Source organism: Orycteropus afer, unplaced genomic scaffold, assembly GCF_000298275.1.
Source record: "Orycteropus afer afer isolate SDZICR_OR568_19922 unplaced genomic scaffold, OryAfe1.0 scaffold00473, whole genome shotgun sequence".
Classification (NCBI taxonomy): domain Eukaryota; kingdom Metazoa; phylum Chordata; class Mammalia; order Tubulidentata; family Orycteropodidae; genus Orycteropus; species Orycteropus afer.
This window is the reverse complement of record NW_006922060.1, coordinates 675437-698570: the sequence shown is the minus strand read 5'-3', so window position 1 is coordinate 698570 and position 23134 is coordinate 675437. Positions and strand designations below refer to the sequence as shown.

The 23134-nt window shown below is 38.4% G+C and overlaps 1 protein-coding gene across 1 annotated transcript in view; it reads left to right on the top strand.

Annotated features, from left to right (window-relative positions):
• Positions 1-23134, top strand: part of ARPP21 (cAMP regulated phosphoprotein 21) — a 150443-nt gene that overhangs the window by 32794 nt on the left and 94515 nt on the right. The window contains exons 9-13 of the mRNA XM_042782805.1: positions 1066-1167; positions 6917-6954; positions 8856-8915; positions 12703-12932; positions 20637-20870. Coding sequence (XP_042638739.1) covers positions 1066-1167; positions 6917-6954; positions 8856-8915; positions 12703-12932; positions 20637-20870 — 664 coding nt within the window. The remainder of the gene's footprint in view (positions 1-1065; positions 1168-6916; positions 6955-8855; positions 8916-12702; positions 12933-20636; positions 20871-23134) is intronic.

The following is a 23134-nucleotide window of genomic DNA, read 5'->3' as shown; positions in this document are numbered from 1 at the left end:
CTTCAACAATCAAAATAGCTTTTTTGAAAATAACTTTTGCTTTAGAATTCTTAAAGATAAGACAATATGCATCTCACTCAAGTTATTATTTTAATTACTTTCAGTGAGTCACTGAAAGTCAGTATGTGCATCTCTGATGCACTTTTTTTAAACGTGTTCATCATTTGTATCTCCTTTCCTCCCACCACCACAACTGAGCTAAACTGTGGCTCGTGTTGACTATGAAACATGTACCTGTGTCGTGTACTTAGTGGGTGTTTGTCGAATGGATGTATGAATGTGGTTAGTGTATAGCATCTTGTGAGGAATGATGAGACTAAGATGGGAGGGTAGTTAAGATGCAGGAAGGAGTTCAGATGAGAGGATGAAGAAGAGCAGTCCTCATGCTGGATTCTTTGAATTGTTACTTTACTTTTCTTGCTACTGGCTCTCATCACCAAACAGGCTTTTTAAATTTGAAGTCTTAGGTCTTACTGTCCATCCCAGATGCAACTCACAGGACCAGTCTTGAGTGAGTGAATAAAAAAATACAAATTAGGATACAGAGAAAAAGTGTCAACAAATTCTGTGTGGCCCTGACTTTATTTACTCACTTCTGTTTCTCCAGTCCCACGTTTTCAAAGCCATTTCTTCCCTCGGCCACTTTGAACCAGCCACTTCACCAACAGCTTGCCTCTTTTGGAGGATTCAAAATCATGCAGGTTAGCAAAGGAGACAGAGTCCATCACTGGTGACCCACCGTCTATCTGAATTGGCTAACTACCTGAGGCACTTCCAGGTGTTTTCATTTCTGAAACATCTGTGCTACTTCCAGCCAGCAAGAAAGCAACCAGGTGCAGCAGACATCACCCGTCATTGCATGTCACACACACACACATGCATGCACATGTGCACACACACTGTACATGTACGCCTCCATGGCCTCCTTATGGACCAGGGGGCTGGAGACTTTTCATGTCCCATTTCTTTAAATGAACATTTATTATTCTCAGCTGACAGTTGCTTAACTGCAGATTTCTAACAGCTCAACTTGGATAACCCTCCTGATTTCTTTTTTCTGTTCAGCAAAACAGAATGCATCCATTTAGAGATGACAGACGAAGTAAATCAATTGAAGAGAGAGAAGAGGAATATCAGAGAGTGAGGGAGAGAATATTTGCACACGATGTGAGTAGTTGTTTTAATTGCCTCTTTAGTGCGGTCCTTCCATCAGCAGTAAGGCAACCTCATTCCCCAGACAGTGAGCTGGCAGGCAGTAAGGAGGCTGGAGCCAGGGAACAAATCGAACTGCAGCAATCTAGAGGTGTTTCTGGAAGAGGACCTGGTTCACAGAAGTGATGGAAAAGTAGCCAAAGGTTATGACTTGTAGGATACACAAGTCTAAGTCTGTTCAGTAAAATGAAACTCAACCTTAGAGAGAGGTAATCAGGTTTAAAGAAATGGCTTCACATCCATGTTAACCAGCAAATATTCCAGTATTGTATCCTTTTTAATATCAACATTGTGCAGAGAACAAATTACAGACAAGAAAGAAGAGTAATTTGCCAAGAAATCATCATATAATTTATTTTGTCCAAATCCTAACAGAATTTTTTTTTGTCTTTTTGATCACTGGGACAAAAATGAAAGAGAATTAACATATATTACAAGATGGGAAGAAAAAAAAACCTTACAAGTGGGGTTTAAATACAAGAAAGTTAAAAAGGGGAGCTAGTCCTGTAGCATTTCCTTCCAGACTATAAAATTGTTTGCCTGTTCCTAAAGTGTTGTGTGTTCTTCCTTCTGCAGAAGTAGAAGTCTGAGCTTCTTTGTGTAGACTTTTCAGTGGCCAACCCTTCCAGCTTTGCTAAGTCAGTTGGGTATCTGACCTTGGTTGTGATTTGATACTGGAAGTTATATGATATCAGCCTTGAGCCCTGCGCTTCAATGCTTAGCCTGGTTGAGGACTTGTGGAAGGTGGTTTTAGGTCCAGGCCAGTTGCTCTGCTCAACCAGTGCTGCTTTGATATGCAGCCTTGGGAAAGTTCAAACCCCTGCAACACTGCACTTCCGTCACAGTTTTTACAGGTTTCTATGCTCTGGTAGCATAGTGCCTAAGACACTTTACTGCTAACCAGAAGGCTGGCGGTTCAAACTCATCAGCCACTCCTCGGAAGGAAGATGGGGCAATCTACTTCCATAGTGATACTGCCTCGGAAACCCAAGGACGGGTCACTATGAGTCAGGTCCGACTCGATGGTACATACATAACAACAACAACAACAACGTGATCTCTTCTGGATCTACTCTGTCTTTCTTGGGTACAATAAAATGACACCCTGACAGTTGGCTAGATCTGTCCCAGAGCTCTGGTATTAGTAAATTGTTAGGATGGAAGTAGCCACAGTTGGGCGTTTGACTTCCATTCCAGAAAATTTTGCATAGTGTGTGTGACTTAGATTGTTATTATGATCAGAATAATAGATGGTGCAAAGCATAGCTCTGACATATGGTAGAGCTTTCAGTGTGTTTGCTGGGTACCAGAATGAAGTGATGCAAGAATCTGTTCTAGTCATAATAGAACAAGGATATAAGCTTCTTAGTGTAGACCTTCTGGTGACCAGTACTTGCAGCATTACTAATTCATGTGGGGTATCTGACCTCCTGTTTCTGACATAACTCTTTCACGTCATCTCCAAGGGCAGGAGTTTTTAACCAGCATCTTGTGTGCCCAGTATTCTCACAGAATAAGTTTAGGGATTGCCCCTGATATTATGTGCAAAATGTGCCATGAGCATGTATGAATTTGTTTTTTTAAAGAAACATCCCTATTGTTTACCATATTACAAGTTTCCATGACACCGAAAAGGTTAAGAGGGAGAAAAGCATGGCCACAGCCTTTTCCCTAGACCTGCAGCTCTCCTAGAGATGTTTGGACATACCACTGATATTCTCTGTATACTAATTACCTAGTGCAGCATAACAAATTAGCCCAAAATTTGAGAGCTTAACACAGCAAACACTTACTACTTCATGGTTTCTGTGGGTCAGCAATCTGCGAATAGTTTATTGGTGGTTCTGGCTCAAGATCTCTCTTGAGGTTGCTGTCAGGTTTTTGGACAAGGTTAGAGTTATCTAAAGGTTTGATTGATGGGTTGACCACTTCAAAACTCAGTCACATGGTTATTGACAAGCTTCAGTTCCTTATTGGCTACAGGCTGGAGACCTCAGTTCCTCACTATGTGGGTCTGTCCGTATGCTGTTTATGTGTCCTCGTGACACGGCAACTTGTGATCCAGAAGCCAGAGCTAGAGAGGGACCAAGATGGAAGCTGCACTTTGGACATCACTTCCTTTCTGCTGTATTCTGTTGGACACACAGAGCAACCCTGGTACAGTGTTAAAAAAACTACACAAGGTTGTGTACACTAGGAGATGGGGATCGTTAGAGGCCACATATATTACTTTACTATATCTTCTTTTAACACAAACTTAAAAGGCATAGCATAGCAATATGAACTTTCTTGAATATGTATAGTAACAAATCTTCCTTACCATTGACATAAAGATACCACACTTTTGGGGAGCTTCATCTTACTCGCTTTCAGGTTCTCAAATGATCACAATCAGTGCCCAAATCGTTAAGATACACAGTAAGATGATTAGATTATCCTAAATCAATTATAAACCAAATGCAAGAATCCAGCATAAGGAAACTACATTATACAAGTTTCATCTTCTATTTAGCTGATCTTTAATTCCTTCATAATTTAAAACAGAGCCAATAAACCAGCTTTTCTTGGCAATTATTATTTAAGTAGTAGAGTCACTCAGACAGGTTAAAATATTGATATACTTCAGCAGAATTTGTTTGTTTGTTCTCTACTTGGAGTATCAAGAGAGAATGCAAAACTACTTCCTGTTGCTTGCATTTAACCTAACAGAAGTCCAATTTACTTTAAAATTAAGAATGTTCTTGAATATTTTACCAAATATATCACAGTGTCTGAAGTGTGTGTGTGTGTGCGTGCATCCAAGTGTGTGTATGCATGTGTGATTTCAGCCAGAGCACACACTAATTTAGTCTTTAAAAAATTGTAAATGTATTTTTGGTAATCAGTGATATTTGAAATATCTTAACTCTCTTATTTCCTTTGGCAAGGATTTCAGCTTATTTTATAATTAATTCTACGTAACATAGCTAATTTTGAGAAGGGTAGCTTGATAAAGCATTATTTTGGTGAAAAACCTGTTTTGCCAGGAGTGCAATTTCTGAAAGATATTTAAGTATATAGAGGGCTTCAGGGAGGAGCTCAACATCCCTGAGCACTTGCTGAGCTTCCTCTTCTGTGAGAACTAATAATAAGGGCATGAGGTGCCACCAGCATTGGGGGATGGGAGGTGGGCGAGAATTCTGTAAGCCATTAGGCAAGCTCATTTTTCTCTTTTTTAAAAAAGTGAGCCCTTTATATCTGAGAATGCATAAAAGTGACAGCTTTGAATGTAGCACTTAATTGCTGTGACAATTTTATCTTTCTCTGCTATTAAAATTTGCATGTAATTAATATTACTTTTTTAAAAAAGTTTATTCTCATCAGCTACTGAATTGCACCCTATTAGTTACTCGGTCTTATTAATGAAAATGGAGCAGGATGATGAAATGATTGTTCAGGATCTTTCCATAAAAATCAGGAAAAGATACTCTTTTTTTTTTTTTTTTTAATTGTGATTTGGGTGAAAGTTTACAGAGCAAATTCACTTTCCATACAGCAGCTCACATACACTTTATCTCATGACATTGACTACAATTTCCCACAATGCAGCAGCTCTCCTCCCACTTCCTCCCCATAGTTACATCTTCCCTGTGTCCCCTCCATGCTCTCCTGCCCCCTGAGCTGTCTTCTTGTGCGTACATAGCCCTTCTGTTCTCCCATGATTGCTCTCTCCAGGGAGTGCATCTACCTAATGTAAATGTTTCAGTTCATATGCCTGTCTTTTGTTTGGCTGGAAGCCACAGGAGTGGGTTCAGTTACAAACCTGAAGGCCAGCTAGGGGCCATAGTCTCAGTGGTTCCATCAGGCTCTATCAGACCAGGAAACGTGGTCCCTTTTAGGGAAAGATAATCTAGAGATACATTTTGGGGCAAGTTATCTTTGCCTTGTCAGTTTCTTAATCTTTAATTCATGGAGTTTGAACTGTAAGCTTAACTTTCCCCAAAATGCCATTAGATTAGTAAGTGTGAAGAGGTCAAAAGAGGTCAGTATATCTTCGATCAACTACTTCAAAAAGCAGTAGTCTCAGGAATTCTGACATGCAGCCAGAATGTTGTAAATTCAAACTGACCTCTTTGCAACCATAAGAGCTGAGAAGCAAAATATTTTTAAAATATTTAAAAAAATTTCTAATGTATATCTGAGATAACCTTACTTGCTTTCATGTACCCTTACTTGACTCAAGTTTGTAGGAAATAAAGAAAACTAAAGGAATAAAGAGAATAGAGTATTTCATACACTATAAAGAGATCTTTGTAGGAATAATGTCAATGACATATCACTTATATTTGATTCTCTTTATTGTTGTCATTTTTTAGGTGTCAAATGAAAAAGTGATTTTCTGAAAAATCTTTTTCTTAATTGGTTGTTTTTTCTTTCTGTTAAATGATGTTTTTGTAAACTTAATATACAAGATGCATGTTGGATACATGGAGCTTAAAACAGAAATGGTTCTAGAGATGCCCTCAATGAGGTACTCAAGACACTGAGGAAAACATTACGTCCAAACCCAGCCCTTTGCTTAGCAGAAAGAAACAGTTTTTGTAGCCCAATGAAGAGAAACCAATATCCTACCTGCCTCTCTGAGCAGTGGTTACATTACCAGCATCTTTTAAGTTATGAGTTAGAATTCATTATTGAAATAATAAGGTCATTATCATTTCTTTAGTTTTATTTTGTCTTAAATTGAGCTTGTGAAGTCTCTCTTGTTCCTTTAAGAGGCAAGTTATTCATTACTTTCAGAAGCTACACATACAGTAAGATGTGTATATATTTATGTTAGAAATGCAATATTTTGAGATTGGTTTTAATTTCTAAACGTAGTCACTATGTTTTAGGAACAGGACACCATGTTTTGTCTGCACTTCTTTTTGTTGCTCATTTAAGTTTTCCCCAGCATAAAATGATAACGGAGTTTCATGTTCCTAACAATATGCATTAAACATAAGGGAGAGAACCGAATGCTAGGGAATGGGAGCTAAGAAGAAAATCATTGTTTTTTATTATGTGAAAACCTGAGAAATATTAGATGGAATTTGACTCCCGCCCCCCCAATAACTTCATTTCTTCTTTTCTACTCTTCTGCCCCCTTTATTTTACGATTAATGATATATGGTATTTCTTCACCTTTGAGTTTTGCACTCATTCTGCTGCTTTTCTGAAAGTTTAGCATTGCCAGGTAATACTCTCAGGATTGTGGCTTGGTTGCTTCTCTATCCCCGCTGGATGGTACCAGGTTTGCATGCTCTGCCTTGATTTGACCCCATTTCTTTGGCTCTTGCTGGTGGCTGTAGCTCGCAGCTCGCTCCGTCTGAGCCGACCCACCAGCGGAAACCTCTGCTCAGAATGCGACAGTCACGTTTCTCCAGCAGTTTCATTCACCACATCGCTCTTCTTCTGACCTCGGTGCTGAACGGGCTAAATCTATTTCAATCCTGGAAATGACTTGATGGAAAAATACCGTGGGCTGCATGAGAATTGTTTACTCTTCTAACTCTAACCTATTTTGTTTTTCTCTTTTTACTTCCATGTTTTTTGAAAATTGTATATATTTTTCTTAATCCTTTTTCCTAAGGAAGGGAAAAGTAGTTTTAAAAATCATGCGAGGATTTGGGATTCCTCAGCATATCCAGAACGTCTGATACAATGCCTTTCTTTTATTTTTCAGTCAGTTTGCTCCCAGGAAAGCCTTTTTGTGGAAAACAGGTAAAATGAAATTTATTTTTCATGTCTTTATAAGAGCAAAGTCTGTCATGTGTGTCCTGTATATTCATAGATTTATATGCTCCATATATAAGTGTGTTCTTGAATATATGTATAAAGAAATACATATATCTAAGTGGACACACATATATATGCACACATATATGTTACTTAACATGTCTAAAATTATTTAATTTCAGAAAACATTTCTGTCAATTACATCCAAACATAAGCTCAAACGTTTTCTTTATTAAGCTCTCAACATCCGGTCCTTCCAAAGGTATAATTCCTATAAAAAAAGTATAAATATTGAGACCACACAGGAACTTGCAGTTTCATTGGCTTATAGAATAGTCTGCTAAAAGTATTTGCATATTTGGTGTTATTAACCACTGCTCGTGCCCCTTAATTCTATATAGCTATAAAAATGATAGTTTGGATAATATTGTTTATATATTAGTCTTCAGAAAAGGCTAACTTGGAAATCTTATCAAAACTGGTCTGGATATATCAATGTATTTGGCTAAAGGATTAGCAGGGGAGGTCATGGTTTTCAAATGGATAAGTTACTAAATTTATAAAAGTCTGGAGCATAATATAGCAGAAAAAAATGTTCAAATTTAGCATATGCCTTTTAAAAAATACTTCTGAATAGACATGAATATTAAAATACTTCATAATTTAATTGCAGAATTTCAGGAGGGAATTAAGGAATTCCACACTAACTGCACTAATCACATTTAAGATCCATTCAAATGGGCACCATGTATTGGAAATACGGTATTCCATAAAAAAAAAAGTGGCTGTTGATTTTATCTAAGGTATCAGCTTAATGTAGGTTCCTATAAAATGATTAAAATGGAGGCTGTTTGATTAAATGCCAGTACTTAGAAATTTAAACTGGGCAATAGAGATGATTAGCAAGGAAAAAAAAAATGCATCATTCATACCAGCAGTCAAAAATCTTCAAGTACCTAATCAATTAAATCACCTTTTCTTCCATGACTCTTTTAGAAAAGTGGAGGAATTAGAAAACAAGTCTATATGAATGAGGGATTCGAAAACAACTCTCAAAGTTATCCTGGAATCCATACACATTCAGACAAATATTCCCTATTTACAACTAAACTAAAAATCCACGAGCATTGACATCTTGGGAAGGACTCTGAAACATTCCAAGTTCTATATCTTTACCAAAAAAGATTAAGTGAGTGTTTACAATTCAATTAATGAGAATCCTATTCCCTAGTCTTCTGGCAAATTACTTTTTCAACCTTATTTCCTAATCCAAACTCATTTACTTAAGTTTTGTATATTAAAAAAAAAAAAAAAAAAAAACTGCTTTAATCTATTAAGTGTCCCTTGTATTCTAATTTGATTATCTTCAGAAATATAATAATTGGTCACATATTTGTGTTGTATATGTGGGCTCTTCTTGGTCCCAATATGGCAAAATTTAATTGCTTTGTTCTTCTCCAAAAATCAATATATTTCTTGGATGCTTGCATCTAGAATGACAGTATTTCTCTTCTGCCCAAAAATAAAGAACAATTTTAATGTTATTCCCCCCAAAATCGCAATTCATGTATTAAATTAGATGCTTATTATATCTATGACATCAATTTATTTTATTCTCTTCTCCCCTTTCACTCCCTGTGTTAATCTCCCCACTTCTCCTGTAGCATTAGTGCCATAATCCTTTGGTCGAGATCTTAACCCTAGAGTTGGGAAAACCATGCTGCTATTCACTGATTATGGTAAAATTATACATCATACATATACATGACATTGTATGGGGCTGATCTTCAAGAAAAGGGTGCCGAAGCTGAGTAGACACCCATTAAAAATAGGGCATTTAGTGTGCATAGGTTTTATATCATAAAAATCATGTTTTTCATTTCCAGTAGGCTCTTGGAAGACAGTAACATATGCAATGAGACCTATAAGAAAAGACAGCTCTTTCGGTTGGTATGGTTTACTTTTTTTAAAAATGTGTTTTCAGATTATGTGGCAGAGTCAATGTTATATAAGTGTATTAGTGTAAAATATTTTTGTTCATGAAATAAAAGTACGTTTGGCTATCTCTTTGTACAGGTTGTTACCTAGCTAGTAGTGAAGCCATATTGGATAATGTGAGATATGGAACTGGAAAGCCATCTGTCTGGATTATAATGAACTACTTAAATCAAGATCTGTATAGGATGAAAAGACAGGATTATACTATTTTTTTAAAGTTCTGCACTAGGGTGGAAACTCCATGAAGGCAGAGGGACCATATCCATTTTCACACTATTCTACTTACTGTATCTCCAGCATCCATCATAGGGATAAGGATGCACAGTGTTACAAATATACTTGATATTCAATATGCTTATGAATATGTTAGTGCATTTATGAATAATAGACTTTATCTCTGTTGAAGGAAAAGCTTAAAAAAAACTTCTTGCTCACTGAGAAGAAAGAAAATACCAACAAAAATGCTCATACATAAAGAAAAAGAAATGTCATCTGCCTTGTAATTCAGCACAGAATTGAAACTATCTGATTTATGACTACTCTGGGCTCAAATCTTATTTCCCTTTAGTAGTCCAACTCTGATGATCAGATCTGTCATTACCATCATCCTCTTGGATTCCAGTAGGAGAGGACCAAGACTGGGCTTAGGAGGGAAGGAAGGCACTGTGTCTGTTTTTCTATAATACATATGATTCTACATCCAAATAGAGCTATTACTAATTCTGAACATTGAATAAATCAATGGCTAGCAAACTATAAATTATTTTTCAATGTGCAAATGCCTTCAGATCATGAACTAGAGTTAGATGCATTATTTAGAATCTGGTTAAGGCTAAGTCCCTAAAGCAGCAACTTAAATTTCCTTTTTCAAAAAATGCACAGGTCTTGTCTTGGGATGATGATTTGGGCTGGAGGAGAAGTTAAGGAAATCTTAGGTTGCATTGTTGGCCAGAGGATGTGTATAAATCTGTAGGAACTACCCACAGCGCTAGAAACAGCTTTGCAAGGATGACAAGTGCAGACTAGAATGTACTAGATCTCACCTATGAATAGTGGTGGCCTCCTTGTTTGCAGACAGAGGCTGAGCCACACTGGCAATTAGAGCAAGTTTGGATTCCTCCCATGAAGGTGCAGAGTTCATGGGGAGAGGAGAAATTGAAACAGAGTTAGTGATGGGAACAAGGGATCACCCCCATATAAATAGCTCCCTCTTGATGCCCACTGCATGCTGAGCCTGAGAACCATCCCTCATCTTCAAGCCAGTGCTCTCCTGTAATAAATATCCTGACCTACCGACAAATTGTCACATTCTTGGTGTATTCATAGTGGTTAAATATTAATGAAAACACATCTTAAAGGGCCAGGCTTTGTCAAATACTAGTTAACTTCCGTGGGAGAACAACGAAGTTGAATTTGGGTAGTGAAAGAGAGACAATCAGGAATGGAATTCCACACCCTTTAAAAGATTACTTTCTCCACCCAGTCTCCCATGGACCTCCCAGGGTTTTCTTGAATTTCAAAAGTGTAAGAACCAAAGTGACCTAGCCATTGGTGGGTGTCAAGTACTTCCTATCCACAGCCGGGTATTTTTTATGTGGTCATCTTTTCTAAAGCCAGCCACCCCCAAGGTGCTGAGAAGAAAGGGAATGTTTGGAAGTACTCATGGATGGAGGATGGCAGGGTACTGAGTATTGTCATCTACTATTCCCCTTGAGAATGTTTTTTGTTTTATCATTTTTCTGTTCTATTTCCTCCTCCCACCTTACAAATTTCCCATAATCCCTGAGATCCATTTATCTTCTTAAGTGTTCATGAAATGAAAGAAAAAGTTTAGTAACTAAAATGGAAGCAAAACTTGAAATTTTCTGTGTATCTTCTGTACAGATTAGTCAGTGAAGGTTTCATTCAAAAACTCATACTTTTAGCATCTCAACAGCCGTATTTATCAACAAAGCTACCAATCACATCTGTGAGATTTGGGTTAAGACTCTGATATATCACATTACATACCGATATAAAATTTGGGCTTATTTCTATTGCCCATGATTTATTTCACCTTTACAATACTATGAAGTCTCTGGTGGCACAAATGGTTTTTGCTGGACTACTGACCTAAAGGTTGGTAATTGAAGCCACCCAGCCACACCATAGAAGAACGGCCTGGTGATCTGCTTTCATAACACTTACAGCCAAGAAAACCCTATGGGGCAATTCTACCCTACAGCACACGGGGTCACTGTGAATCAAAATTGACTCCACAGCAAAAGGTTACTTATTTATAATCCATGAGGATCTTAGGGCATTTTTCCAACTTCAGGAAAAAGAAGGAAAAAAAAAAAAAGAACTTTGAAAATATTAGTAAAGTTACTTTTTAAGCAGATTGGAAACCAATGAAAATGTAAATTTCATCAACTTCCTTTGTAAAATGGGTGCAGTTTTGCACACTTACATGTTTTCTGGAGTCTTCAGAATTCACTTCTGACTTTGGACCCCTTCCAGTACATTCACTCTTTCTGTTTGAATTTTGTGCTCTTTCACCTTTCAAGGATTTTGCATTCCCACTGATCCCCTTGGACAGTTTCATGTCAGTTTAATGTTTACACTGTTGTTGTTGTTGTTGTCGTTGTCATCATAAGCTTTTCTATGTGAAAGAACTGAAGAACTCTTTCCTCTGCCCATGAAGGTTAAACTCACTGGGCAAAATTATCACAGGTAAACAGGGTAGTTTCTGTGCTATCTACTTAAAGCCTTAGTGAATTCAGAGGGAAGAAATGCATTTGGAGATCTACCCCAGGTCATCTGTGATCACTACGTTGTTGTTGTTGTTATGTGCCATTGAGTCGTACCCAACCCATAGAGACCCTTCCTTGGGTTTCCGAGGTGGTATCACTACGGAAGTAGATTGCCCAACCTTTCTTCCAAGGAGTGGCTAGTGGGTTTGAACCACCAGCCTTCTGGTTAGCAGTCAAATGCCTTAGGCACTATGCTACCAGAGCTCCTGTGATCACTGTATGTATATATATATATATCACTATATGTATCCACTATATATCATGAAGGAGTCTATGGGTGGCACATATGGTAAAGCACTGGACTACTAGCTGAAAGGTTGGAGGTTCAAACCCACACAGAGGTGCCTTGGAACTAAGATCTAGCAAACTGCTTCCAAAACTGCTTGAAAATCCTATTGAGTTCAGTTCTACTCTGCACACGTGGGGTTGCCATGAGTTGCATTCAATTAAAGGGCAACTAGAAACAACAACATATATCATGAAGTTGGAAATTTAATTAATAAGTAGTTAACTCTGGGGCTGTGGACATTTTTCATGGCTCAATACTGGAATGTTGAAAGGAAAGGCAAAATAGTATTCCCACATATTCATTTGTGGTTGATTTAAGTCAGCAGGACTTAATCCTTTTCTCCTCCTCCCCAGATAAGTTAACAATTTCATTTTATAGCCTATTTTTTAATTGCTTCTCCTTCACTGGCAGAGGGACCATTTGACATTTCTAGGTTTGGTTCTTCTGTTTGTAACAGGGGTGTGATGTGTTCTCTGTCTGTACATCATTGATTTATTTGTGGCACTCTTTGCAAGGTAAACAGGTTTCATGAAAAGGGTTGGCAAGAAGGGTCCAGTGTAGACAATTCTTCCAAGAAAGGCCCTGCTTGGTGTCTACACTGGTCGTGCAATGTAACACTTGTCCCTGTGCATCTTTCTGGCGGTCCTACTTCAGGGGCAACAGAGATGGCTCAGGGAGGACATCTGGGAGTCGACAGAGCAGCTCAGAGAATGAACTCAAGTGGTCTGACCACCAAAGGGCCTGGAGCAGCACGGACTCTGACAGCTCTAACCGCAATCTGAAGCCAGCCATGACCAAGACAGCGAGTTTCGGTGGCATCACAGTGCTGACCAGAGGTGACAGCACGTCCAGTAGCAGGAGTACCGGGAAGCTGTCCAAAGCAGGTAGCTAGTACTGAAGGAGGGTGTGTCCTGTACTATTTTCTGTATTCTAGTCAAGCCATATGGTCACACTTCCCTCTGACTTCAAGTAACCAATGATGATGATGTTATTAATTACAGGGAGCACTGAGAAGTCACATGGTGGGCTTTAAATACCATCATTCCCACTTGCTAGCTGTTTACATAGGTCAAGTTAATCCTCAGTTTCCTTACCTATAGATGTAAATTATAGTAGAATGTTAACTCGAATCCACCTCAGCTTAGACTAGGCATTTGTATAAAAATGACTGCCATAGCATGAAACTGTTTAATAAATGTTAGATTTTTTTAAAGTTCATACTAAGATTTAATACTTAAAATCACTCTGTAAAGTAAATATTATATTAATAGTTTGGGCTCCTGAGTAGCACAGTGTTAGTATGATATTGGTTAGTATTAAAGTTATTTAATGTATTTGTGCCTTTGTTTCTTCATCTGAGAAATGGAAATAACAATAGTACTTATGGCAGGGTTGTTGCAAAAACTACATGAGCCAATGTATCTAAAGTGATTAGAATAATGCTTCACATGTGTAATAATTCTGTAGTGCTGCTATAACAGAAATACCACAAGTTGATGGTTTTAACAATAGAAATTTATTTTCTCACAGTTTAGGAAGTTAGAAGTCCAAATTCAGGGCGCCGGCTGTAGTGAAAGGCTTTCTCTTTGTGTCTACTTGGGAGGAAGGTCCTTGTCTACTCAGCTTCTGCTTTCTGGTTCCTTGGACATCTCCTTGTGTCTTGGCATCTGTGTTGCTCACTTGCCTCAAAAGAGCCACCCTACGCTAATCCTATCTCATTAATATAGTAAAGATAAACCATTCCCAAATGGGATTATATAACCATAAGTATAGAGATTAGGATTTACAACACGTATTTTTGGAGGACATAATTCAATCTATAACGGCAAATTAAAAACCTTAAATAAACACTAGTTCTTATTGTTGTTGTTGTTTTTTATAATTTTCATTTAATGTTTTCATCCCTGCTTTGCAGATGAAAAAAGTCAACCTTGGAGAGGTTTAGAGTTTCCAAATGCAAGCATCTTTTATTGTTCTTTTTTGTCCTTCCAAGTAAAGAGTGATATTTTGAAGTGGGCCAGTTGAGTTTGCATGGACAGTCTTTGGGACAAGAGTGAAAAAGAGAGACCTGGAAGAACCATCAACTTAAAACAACTTTAAACTAATGGAATCACAGACATCATAGTGCTCAAAAATCCAAACAAACCACATCCACTGCCATTGAGTCCACTCCAACTCATAGCAACCTGTGATGGGTTTCCAAGGCAGTAATCTTTGTGGAAGTAGATTGCCCCATCTTCCTTCCACAGCTGGTGGGTTTGAACCACCAGTCCCATTGGGTTTCCTTCTTGTTAGCAGTCAAATGCCATATGCACTGTGCCACCAGTATTACTTAAACAACAACGTAACCCACTGCTGTGGAGTCGGATCCAACTCATAGCAACCCCTCCTTGGGTTTCTGAGGCAGTATCATTGCAGTAGATTGTCTCATCTTCCTCCAATGGAGCAGCTAGTGGGTTTGAATGCAGACCTTATGGTTAGCAACCAAATACCTTACCCACTGCACCACCAGAGCTCTTTATGAGCAGGCATGGGGTGATAATTGGAAGATGACAACTAGAACTTAGACAAGGGCTGACCACAGCTGTGAATACTGTCCTAACCAATCCCCATGCTCACAGTCAGGGGGAGCCTCTTCGAAAAATCTGGGCTCATTATGGTGATGGCTTAGCATAATTATGTTGTTAATAAATGCCTCCTAAGAAATTATCTCCTGCTATCCTAAATAGCCAGAAGATTAATAGCATTTTGCCATAGCCACTATTTTTTATATACCCTGCTTCTTGGAAAGATTCTGGTGGGCTCACACTGCCTTTCTATAATCTTTTATTCTCCAACTCATGAATTCTTGATTTCTTACTGTAATTAATTGCTCTCATATCCCACTATTGCAACAACTAAAGTCAAGAAAATCCACTGTGGTGCACTTGAGCTCTTGTAAACTAAGAAAGGTTAAATACTTTTAAATCTCCTTAAAATGCAGAAACCAAGTACCTTAAATGGTGCACTTAAAAACTGCAGCACACCAAAAGAGCTCTTAAGATTTTTAAATTAATCATCATTTTCTGTGCACCATCCCCCAATCACTTCCAAAGCTAAGCTCTTTGGAAACATTTAAAACACTTCAAGAATCCTAAAACGCCATGTTCTTTGAAGAATGATTAGAAATTGTAAGTGCTTCTGACTTTCTTTTTTTCCTTTTAATCTAAATGTCTCCATTTGAAAGCTTGTCATGGTGCAGGCAGGGGAAGGAAACATTTTTTGTGTGTGCAGGAGATCAAGATAAGATGTCAAAACAAGCTTATAATTTCCCAAGATGGTTTTATGAAGCAAAGCTGTCAGTTTTTCTGTCATAAAGCTTCAGAAAAGCCTAAATTTCCCATTTTCGTTTTTTACCTCATTGTGCGCAGTACAATTGCAAACTTTTTTTTTTGACCTTTCGGAAACAAAGTCTGGAATTGTAACATTTAAGTTACTTTTCTAGTCTTCTAATTATGTAGGTTCTTTCTTTAAATAGAATAATAATAAGATTTTTTTCTTTTCCATGTTGGGAACATATTTTCCTACATTTTGGAAAACACAAATCACTGACATCTGAGCATACAAGAACATTTCCTCAAGGCATGGACTGTGTCTTTTTTCATTTTATCACCAACACTGAGCTTAGTAATTGTCACCTAACAGATGCCCAACATACATACCTTCAAGCTAGATGATGCCATTTTATCATTCCTAGCGAACAGCATTTGAATGGTATCTCCACTCCATTCTCCGCTGTTCCCTGGTGGTGGCAATGTTTTTGAGAAATAAGGGTACAGAAACCTATTTCTTCTCAAACTGGCCAAACTCCATAGTTTTACTACCCTCCCTCCCTCTTGATCTCCAGAGCAGGCATTCTCAATGTTAGTCTGTATCAGATTTACATGGGAGCTTGTTGAAGCATAGAGCTCTGGGTCATGCCCCAGAGTTTTTGTTTCAAGAGGTGTGGGACTAGTGCTGGAAAATTTGTATTATAAACAAGTTCCCAGGTGATCTTGATGTTACTGCTCGGTGGGTCACTCTTTGAGAACATCTCTGGAACAATAAGATGCTCTTCTGTCTCATTTTAATAATTTTTCTAGCATTTTGTTTTCTGGATGCAATGGTAGGCTTATTGTTGTCACTTTCCTTATCTACACCCTGGAATATTTTTCTCATCATTTCTTCTTGTTTATTCTCATCATTGTCCTAAAGCATTCTAGATATGTTCTTCTTCCTTACAATCTTGAAAGCTTTAGGTTATTCTACTGAATCCTGACCCTTGAACCTGAAAATGTTTTTTTAGAATTACTAATTCAGGAGAAAAAAATACTTTATGGTTACAGAGGCCTTACTCAGCATTTAGTCTGGTGGTTTATACAGTGAAACCTGTGAGAGTCAGAGCCGGTACTCAACGGGGCTATCAGGTTTTCCCAATTCTTGCAAGTTTTCCACTTTTAACGGGTTGCAGACCACATTTCTAGTGCTCATTATGTTGTTGTTGTTGTTGTTATGTGCTGTCGAGTTGGACCCGACTCATAGCGACCCCTTCTTGGGTTTCCAAGGTGATATCACTACGGAAGTAGATTGCCCCATCTTCCTTCCAAGGAGTGGCTGGTGGGTTTGAACCGCCAGCCTTCTGGTTAGCAGTTAAATGCATTAGGCACTACGCTACCAGAGCTCCGAGTGCTCATTATAGTGGAAAATATTTGAGTTTTTTTTTTTTTCCTTCTCTCTGACGGTTTCTGCCTTACACAGCTTCCAGCTTTCCCAGGTTTCATTGTATTTCACAAAGGAGTATATTGAGACCTAAAGAAGCATTCACTTCCTGAAGGAAAAATAGCTAGGAAGTGCTAGAATTAGAACCAAACCCCACAACTCTTCTTCTGGGAGAGTGTTGCCTCTGTTCTGAGGGAATCTGCCCATGCCCCTTCTTCACATTCTTCCTAACTCGTTGTATCCATTTTGTGTCGCCTTGTGATCTTTTTTTCATTCCTTCCCCATTTTACATTTTTTTTCTTTCTCCTGCTCCTCTCCTGAGTTTTCTGTGAGCCACCTAGATGTTTTCTCCTTGCCCTCCACCACCTGTTGAATTTCTCTGCAGTATCTCCTAGAACTTGGCACAGGTCTGGTCAGGGCCCTGTCACCATCTGATTGTTTGTGAAGTGACTCCAGGGTAAGTAAACAACCTGCAGGCTGAGAGAGTGGCCTTTGCAATCAGGTTGGCTGGGTTTGAACTCAGGATCTGTCACACACTCGGCGAGTTTAGAAAATCTGTTGAGCGTGTAGGTGGATCATTTTTCATCTTCAAAATGAGGTTGCTGTGAAAATTAGATAAAACAGTTCATATCCAGTGAGTAGCATGGTACCCATCATACAGTCACATTTGAAAAATATTTGCACTATTAAGCCCCTAAACAAAAGGGAACCAGAAACACTTTTAACTCTTAGCATTCAAAATCTTAAGTTTTACAAGTATCATTTTCATTTTTTAAAAAATGCTTCTAATCCTCTGCCTTTTATTATCATTACTAGCTTTTGTTTTTGATCAAGTAATGCTGGCTATGGGCAGAATATTTCTCTCCCTGATCCTGTGTGGATGAGGTTTGCAGGCTGTCCAGAAGCTGGCCACAAGGGCTATATACTAAGCCCCCTGGCTGCATGTTGATAGCTAAGCCATTCCTGCCAAGAGGCTTGCCGTCCATCTTTGCAAGCATGGAGAATTTAAACCAAATTCAGTTTTTCTTCCTTCCTTTACCTTATGGAATCAAATAATCTACATTGGCACCTAGCTGTTCTTGTTGATGCTACCACATTATTTGTTTGTTTGCATTTTTCCATGTCATAGAAGAGAACAATACTGTAAATCGGTGAAATGGCCATCTCCCAAGAGCCAAAATTGAGTCAGTCTTTTGATTTGGTGGTGAACTTTTAATCTGTGTATGTCAACTCCTTCCAAATACCCAAACACACACCTGTACCAGTAACACCTCACACCTGAAATCAGAGTTGGGATGTGCCTAAACAGCCCCATCTCTTTCTTGCTGTCTGATCTCTCAGCCTAGAGATGAGGTCAATCACTTATTGCAGGACCTTAAGGGTCTGCAAGGCAGAGGTTTCATTGTTTTGTTACTGTCATTACTATTGTTGCTCACTTTGCACTAGTATCATACTTGGACTGTAGCATCAAACTATACATTGCAAGTCCCAAACAAATGCTAGCGTATGTATTGGGACTGTGACCTCTGAGTATGATGTCAAAACTCCTCTTAGCAGGAGAACCTGTTTTCAATTGTCCTTTGACAGCCTTTACTTTCTTCCCCAAACATCTTTCGAATCTCATCAACATTCTGAACCATTTAGATGGAATATACTGAACTAACCTGAGACTTTTTCATTAACAATAAAATAAGTTATAGGAAAAGCAGTGATGTCCAACCAAGAACATCTGTGACAGTTCTTGGTATACAAGGATACATTCAGGAGGCAATGTGGGGTGGTGGTTAAAGCTTGAGCTGTAGATCAGTCTGTCTTGACCAAATCTCAACTCTGCCATTATCAAGCTCTATGAGCCAGCCTCTCTGACTGCTCTGTGCTTCAGCTCACCTCTATGTATAGGCAGTTGTTGTTATGTGCCGTGGAGTCAGACCCGACTCAGAGCGACCCCTCCTTGAGTTTCCAAGGTGGTATCACTATGGAAGTAGATTGCCCAACCTTCCTTCCAAGGAGTGGCTGGTGGGTAGTAATAGTATTTATTATTAATGTGTTCATATAAGTACTTATGCATGCTAAGTGCTCAATAAATATGACTGTCCTCCTCCAAAATCATCACACTCTCCTATCTGCAATTGCATATTGTATTCTTGTCATGCCCTTAAAAAGATCTAAAGTTTATTTTAAGAGTACATTTTAGAATCTTGAAAAGAGTTGTCTATATATTTTGACCTTTAATGAAACAGGGAATGCATTTTTAATGACATAAATCAATAGTTGTGGGTTAATAATTTAATAAAACTCTTGCATTACATTCTTGCAACCCATGGTGTCGTCTAAATAATCTATTAGTTTGACGTTATGAACATAGAAATTTTGGCTGCTATGTTTTTTCTCAGATGCTTAGGTGAATGAGTAGTGCCCTGAACAACCATAGTTAAGGGTGCTGGAGCTGCTTGGCTTTGGCTGCAGTAAAGGGCTGTGAGTACCCAGTCAATATGGATTGTGGCAAGGTGTTTCTCTGTATCCAAAGTGCAGCGAGATGGTATATGATTAGGGCTAGACTCCACCATCAATGCTTCTGCACATTGTCTCAGTTACCTCCATATTTTTAAGAAGTCCATTGTCCACTCTCATCCCTGTGATTTCACTCTTCTGTGCCATCTGAAGGATGCTCAGTTATTATCAAGAAGCCCAAGCCCTCCCAGGTTCACCTGTTGGCTATATTAATAAGAGTTCTCCAAATATGTAGAGTACAGTGCAGTACCTTTCAGGACTTAAATATATTATCTTATTAAAAATAATAATACCATCTGTTTGATTCAGTATTTAAAGTGCTAGGCTGCTAACCAAAAGGTTAATGGTTCGAACCCACCAGCTGCCCCGTGGGACAAAAATAAGGCAATCTGCTGCCATAAAGATTTATAGTCTTAGAAACCCTATGAAGCCTTTCTACTCTTTCCTATAGAGTTGCTATGAGTCAGAATTGACTCAGTGGAAGTGGGCTTGGTTTTGTTTGGACCATCTATTTCTCACATAGCATGTGTTAGGTTATATAATTGATTTCTCACATCTTTTTTTTTGGGGGGGGGCACAGTGTAATTCTTAATTTCTAAAGTCAATGTTATTTCAGCTGTATGAAAAAGGGAAACTAATATTGAATGCCCTACCATTGCCCTGGTCAGAAGGTTAAAAAGGCTGAGTCCCTATGCAAGCCATGTCCTTTTGACTTTCAATCCTATGCATGTTCTCCTAACCCATACTGCTCCTTGAGATCCATTTGATTTTGAGATTTGTTCACTCAAATATACTTTTCTTCCAGTAGGTATGATTCAGTGCTATTTACTGACACCTGCAGCAAAAAAAGATTATTTTTAAACAGGCCCATTTACATTTTAGCTGTTTGGGTTTTAGAGAGCAAGTACTTTAAACCCATGAACATGATCAGCACTCCTTAAGCTACACCCTGTTTTACTGCCATCTTGGTCATTTCATTGTCATCATTCCAGCTCAGTAAAATAGTTCCATGGCATTAATTATTTGGGAAGATGGGAGTTTTCAGGCACTGAGTTTAGAGCTTTAGGGTACCATTTACCAATTTATCACATAAGTGGCATGGGAGAAGGCCCTAACCCCTCTTTTCGCAGAAAATTGACACATCTGAATAACAGGCAGCAGAGATTTCAATAAAGTATGAGCCCAAAATGTGGGAAAGACATTCATTAATCTCATCCTGCAGCCTGCACTTCAAATTCTTTAATGATGGATCGTGTGAAAATGAACATGTAGACCGGGAGCTGTGCTTTCTCTCCTCCTCTCCATGTGCTGAATGATTTGTTGATCTGTTTCTCTGCCAGGTTCTGAATCTTCCAGCAGTGCAGGTTCCTCAGGATCGCTGTCCCGTACCCATGCACCCATCCAGAGCGCACCCCTGGTCTCGGGCGTGGCAGTCAGTTCTTCCAGCTGTGTGCCCTATACTGAGAATGGAATGGGGGGGCAAGTCACTCCGAGCAGCACCAGCTACATCCTCCTTCCACTCGAAGCTGCAACAGGCATCCCACCTGGAAGCATCCTTCTTAATCCGCACACAGGTTAGTTTACTACCTATGCTTTGGCAAGGGCACAAGTGTCTAAAGTAAAGATTCACGAGCGAGATTCCTGAAAAATCCTGAGCAGGAGAGCTTCATACATGAACTACTGTGTAGGGCCTTTGTTTCAGGAGAGTAGTTATCTGTATATATATTTGTATCTCTCTAGCTCTAGCTCTGTTGCTCTCTCATCTCTATATATCCTTATCCATATCTACCTCCACATCCTTACTCATATGCATATAGATACAGATAATTTTCAGAAACATCTACTTTGCTCTTTATCCTCTCTTCCCTGACCACAGAGGCTATTATGTAGTCCCTGGAGCTACAATCAGAGACATAGTGTGATGGGCTGGGATATGCTAATTAAGTCTTTGTGTTTCACAGACTAAATCTCTGGTTAGACTGCTTTACATCAGAAGTGTTTTTGCATCCAAAGATATTTCAGGAATTTATGGTATTAATTGAGACATATAGTGGAATCTTTATTATAGTAGCTGCTCTGTTGCTTTCAAATTTTATACAATTCTTGCTGGACTAGCAGTGAGCAAGAAGATACAGAAGTCACATTCTTATATACTTTAAGAATTGGGGCTTAGACTGGTTTTAGCAAAGTTTGAAAATTGGTCATTCTGTGATTGTAGTATCTTCAGTGATGAATTATCCTTGGTTCTTTATTTTTGAGTCTCCTTAATGTATCAGTTAACTTCCACATTTATTGCAACAGAAACAAGAGCATTGAGATCTTAACATCAACAAACAGCCAAAGAACATGTTTCATGGGGAAACTTCTCAACTGAGGGAAATTTTACACAAACACACACAGACAGAAGCTGTTTGATAATGTCTGGAGGCATTTTTGATTATCACATCAGGGAAGTTGATACTACTGGCATCTACCAGATAGAGGCCAGAGATGCTGCTAATGTCATACAACGTGCAGAACACCTCGTCCTCCCCACAACTGAGAATTATCCAACCCAGTATGTCAGCGTTGAGAAACTGGTTTAGAACGCATGATACGGACCTCTTCAGAGGCCTTTGTTAGTAATTGGATGCAAATGGAATGGAATTGGCTCAACGTATCTGAGGTTTGGTTTAGATCATTCCAGGGCATGTCTTTAAAAATCACTTGAAAATGCAAAACCAGATGAGAATCCCATAAAAGTGATCTGACTCAATCTCTTCACATATACCGTGCAACTAGTGATTAGGAAAATCTGAAAAACATGAGAACTATAATAAAATAGTTTCTTGAATAATTGCCACATTTTTGTGAAAACATATGGCACATTCTCAAGTCATGGTATTTGAGACATTTTGAAAATACTGAAAGCTTGAGGGAAAAGAAACCATAATCATTTTATTGAAAACCATTTGAGAGCTTCAGATTAGATACTTCTAAAGAGACTATTGGTTTGTTTTTATCATTTTTGGGGAGAGGAATGAGATGATTGTACACGCTGTAAAGGAAATTAAAAGAATTCAGGACCATACTCATTACTTTGGGCACTGAACAAAGTCTGATCTGACTGTTGGTTTAAATCCTTTGACTTTTAATTGAGATGAAGAGCTTGCAGACAAGAGCATACACTAAGCATTTGTTTTGAATGTTGTGCTTTAAACAAAATTACAGAGTATTTTAAAAAAAAAGCTCAACACAGTATTTTTAGGTGAAATGCAACAATATTGTTTGTAATGATAGCATGGCTGTGACTGTGTATGTGTATATTATCATCTATAATCTTGTTTATAGAAAAAGAAATAAGAATGCTGCCTGGTGCCAAGTCCTCATTCTTATTCATTGGACCCAGTCATTTAGAGCTGTTCTCAAAATATCTTCTTTGAAAGCATCCCGACTTAGGAAAAGGATCTAATAACAGTGTTGAAAATCTTCTCCATACACATTTCTCTAATCTGACAAATGCTGGCTATTAAAATATCTCTAGACCAGAAGGAAAGTGTATTAATATATACTATGGTTGAGCATAGTGGGTTGCAAGGTGAATTACTATGTTTTTTCTTTCCACATTGCATTTATTTCATAAAACCACTCTGGGGAAGGAACACTGGGCAATCTACTTCCATAAAGATTTACTGCCTCAGAAACCCAAAGGGCGTTGCTACGAGTCAGAATCTACTCATTGGCAATGAGTTTGGTTTGGAGTTACTATATAAGTTACTATATCTATGTATCTATCTATCTATCTATCTATCTATGTTGTTGTTATGTGCCATTGAGTTGGACCTGACTCATAGTGACC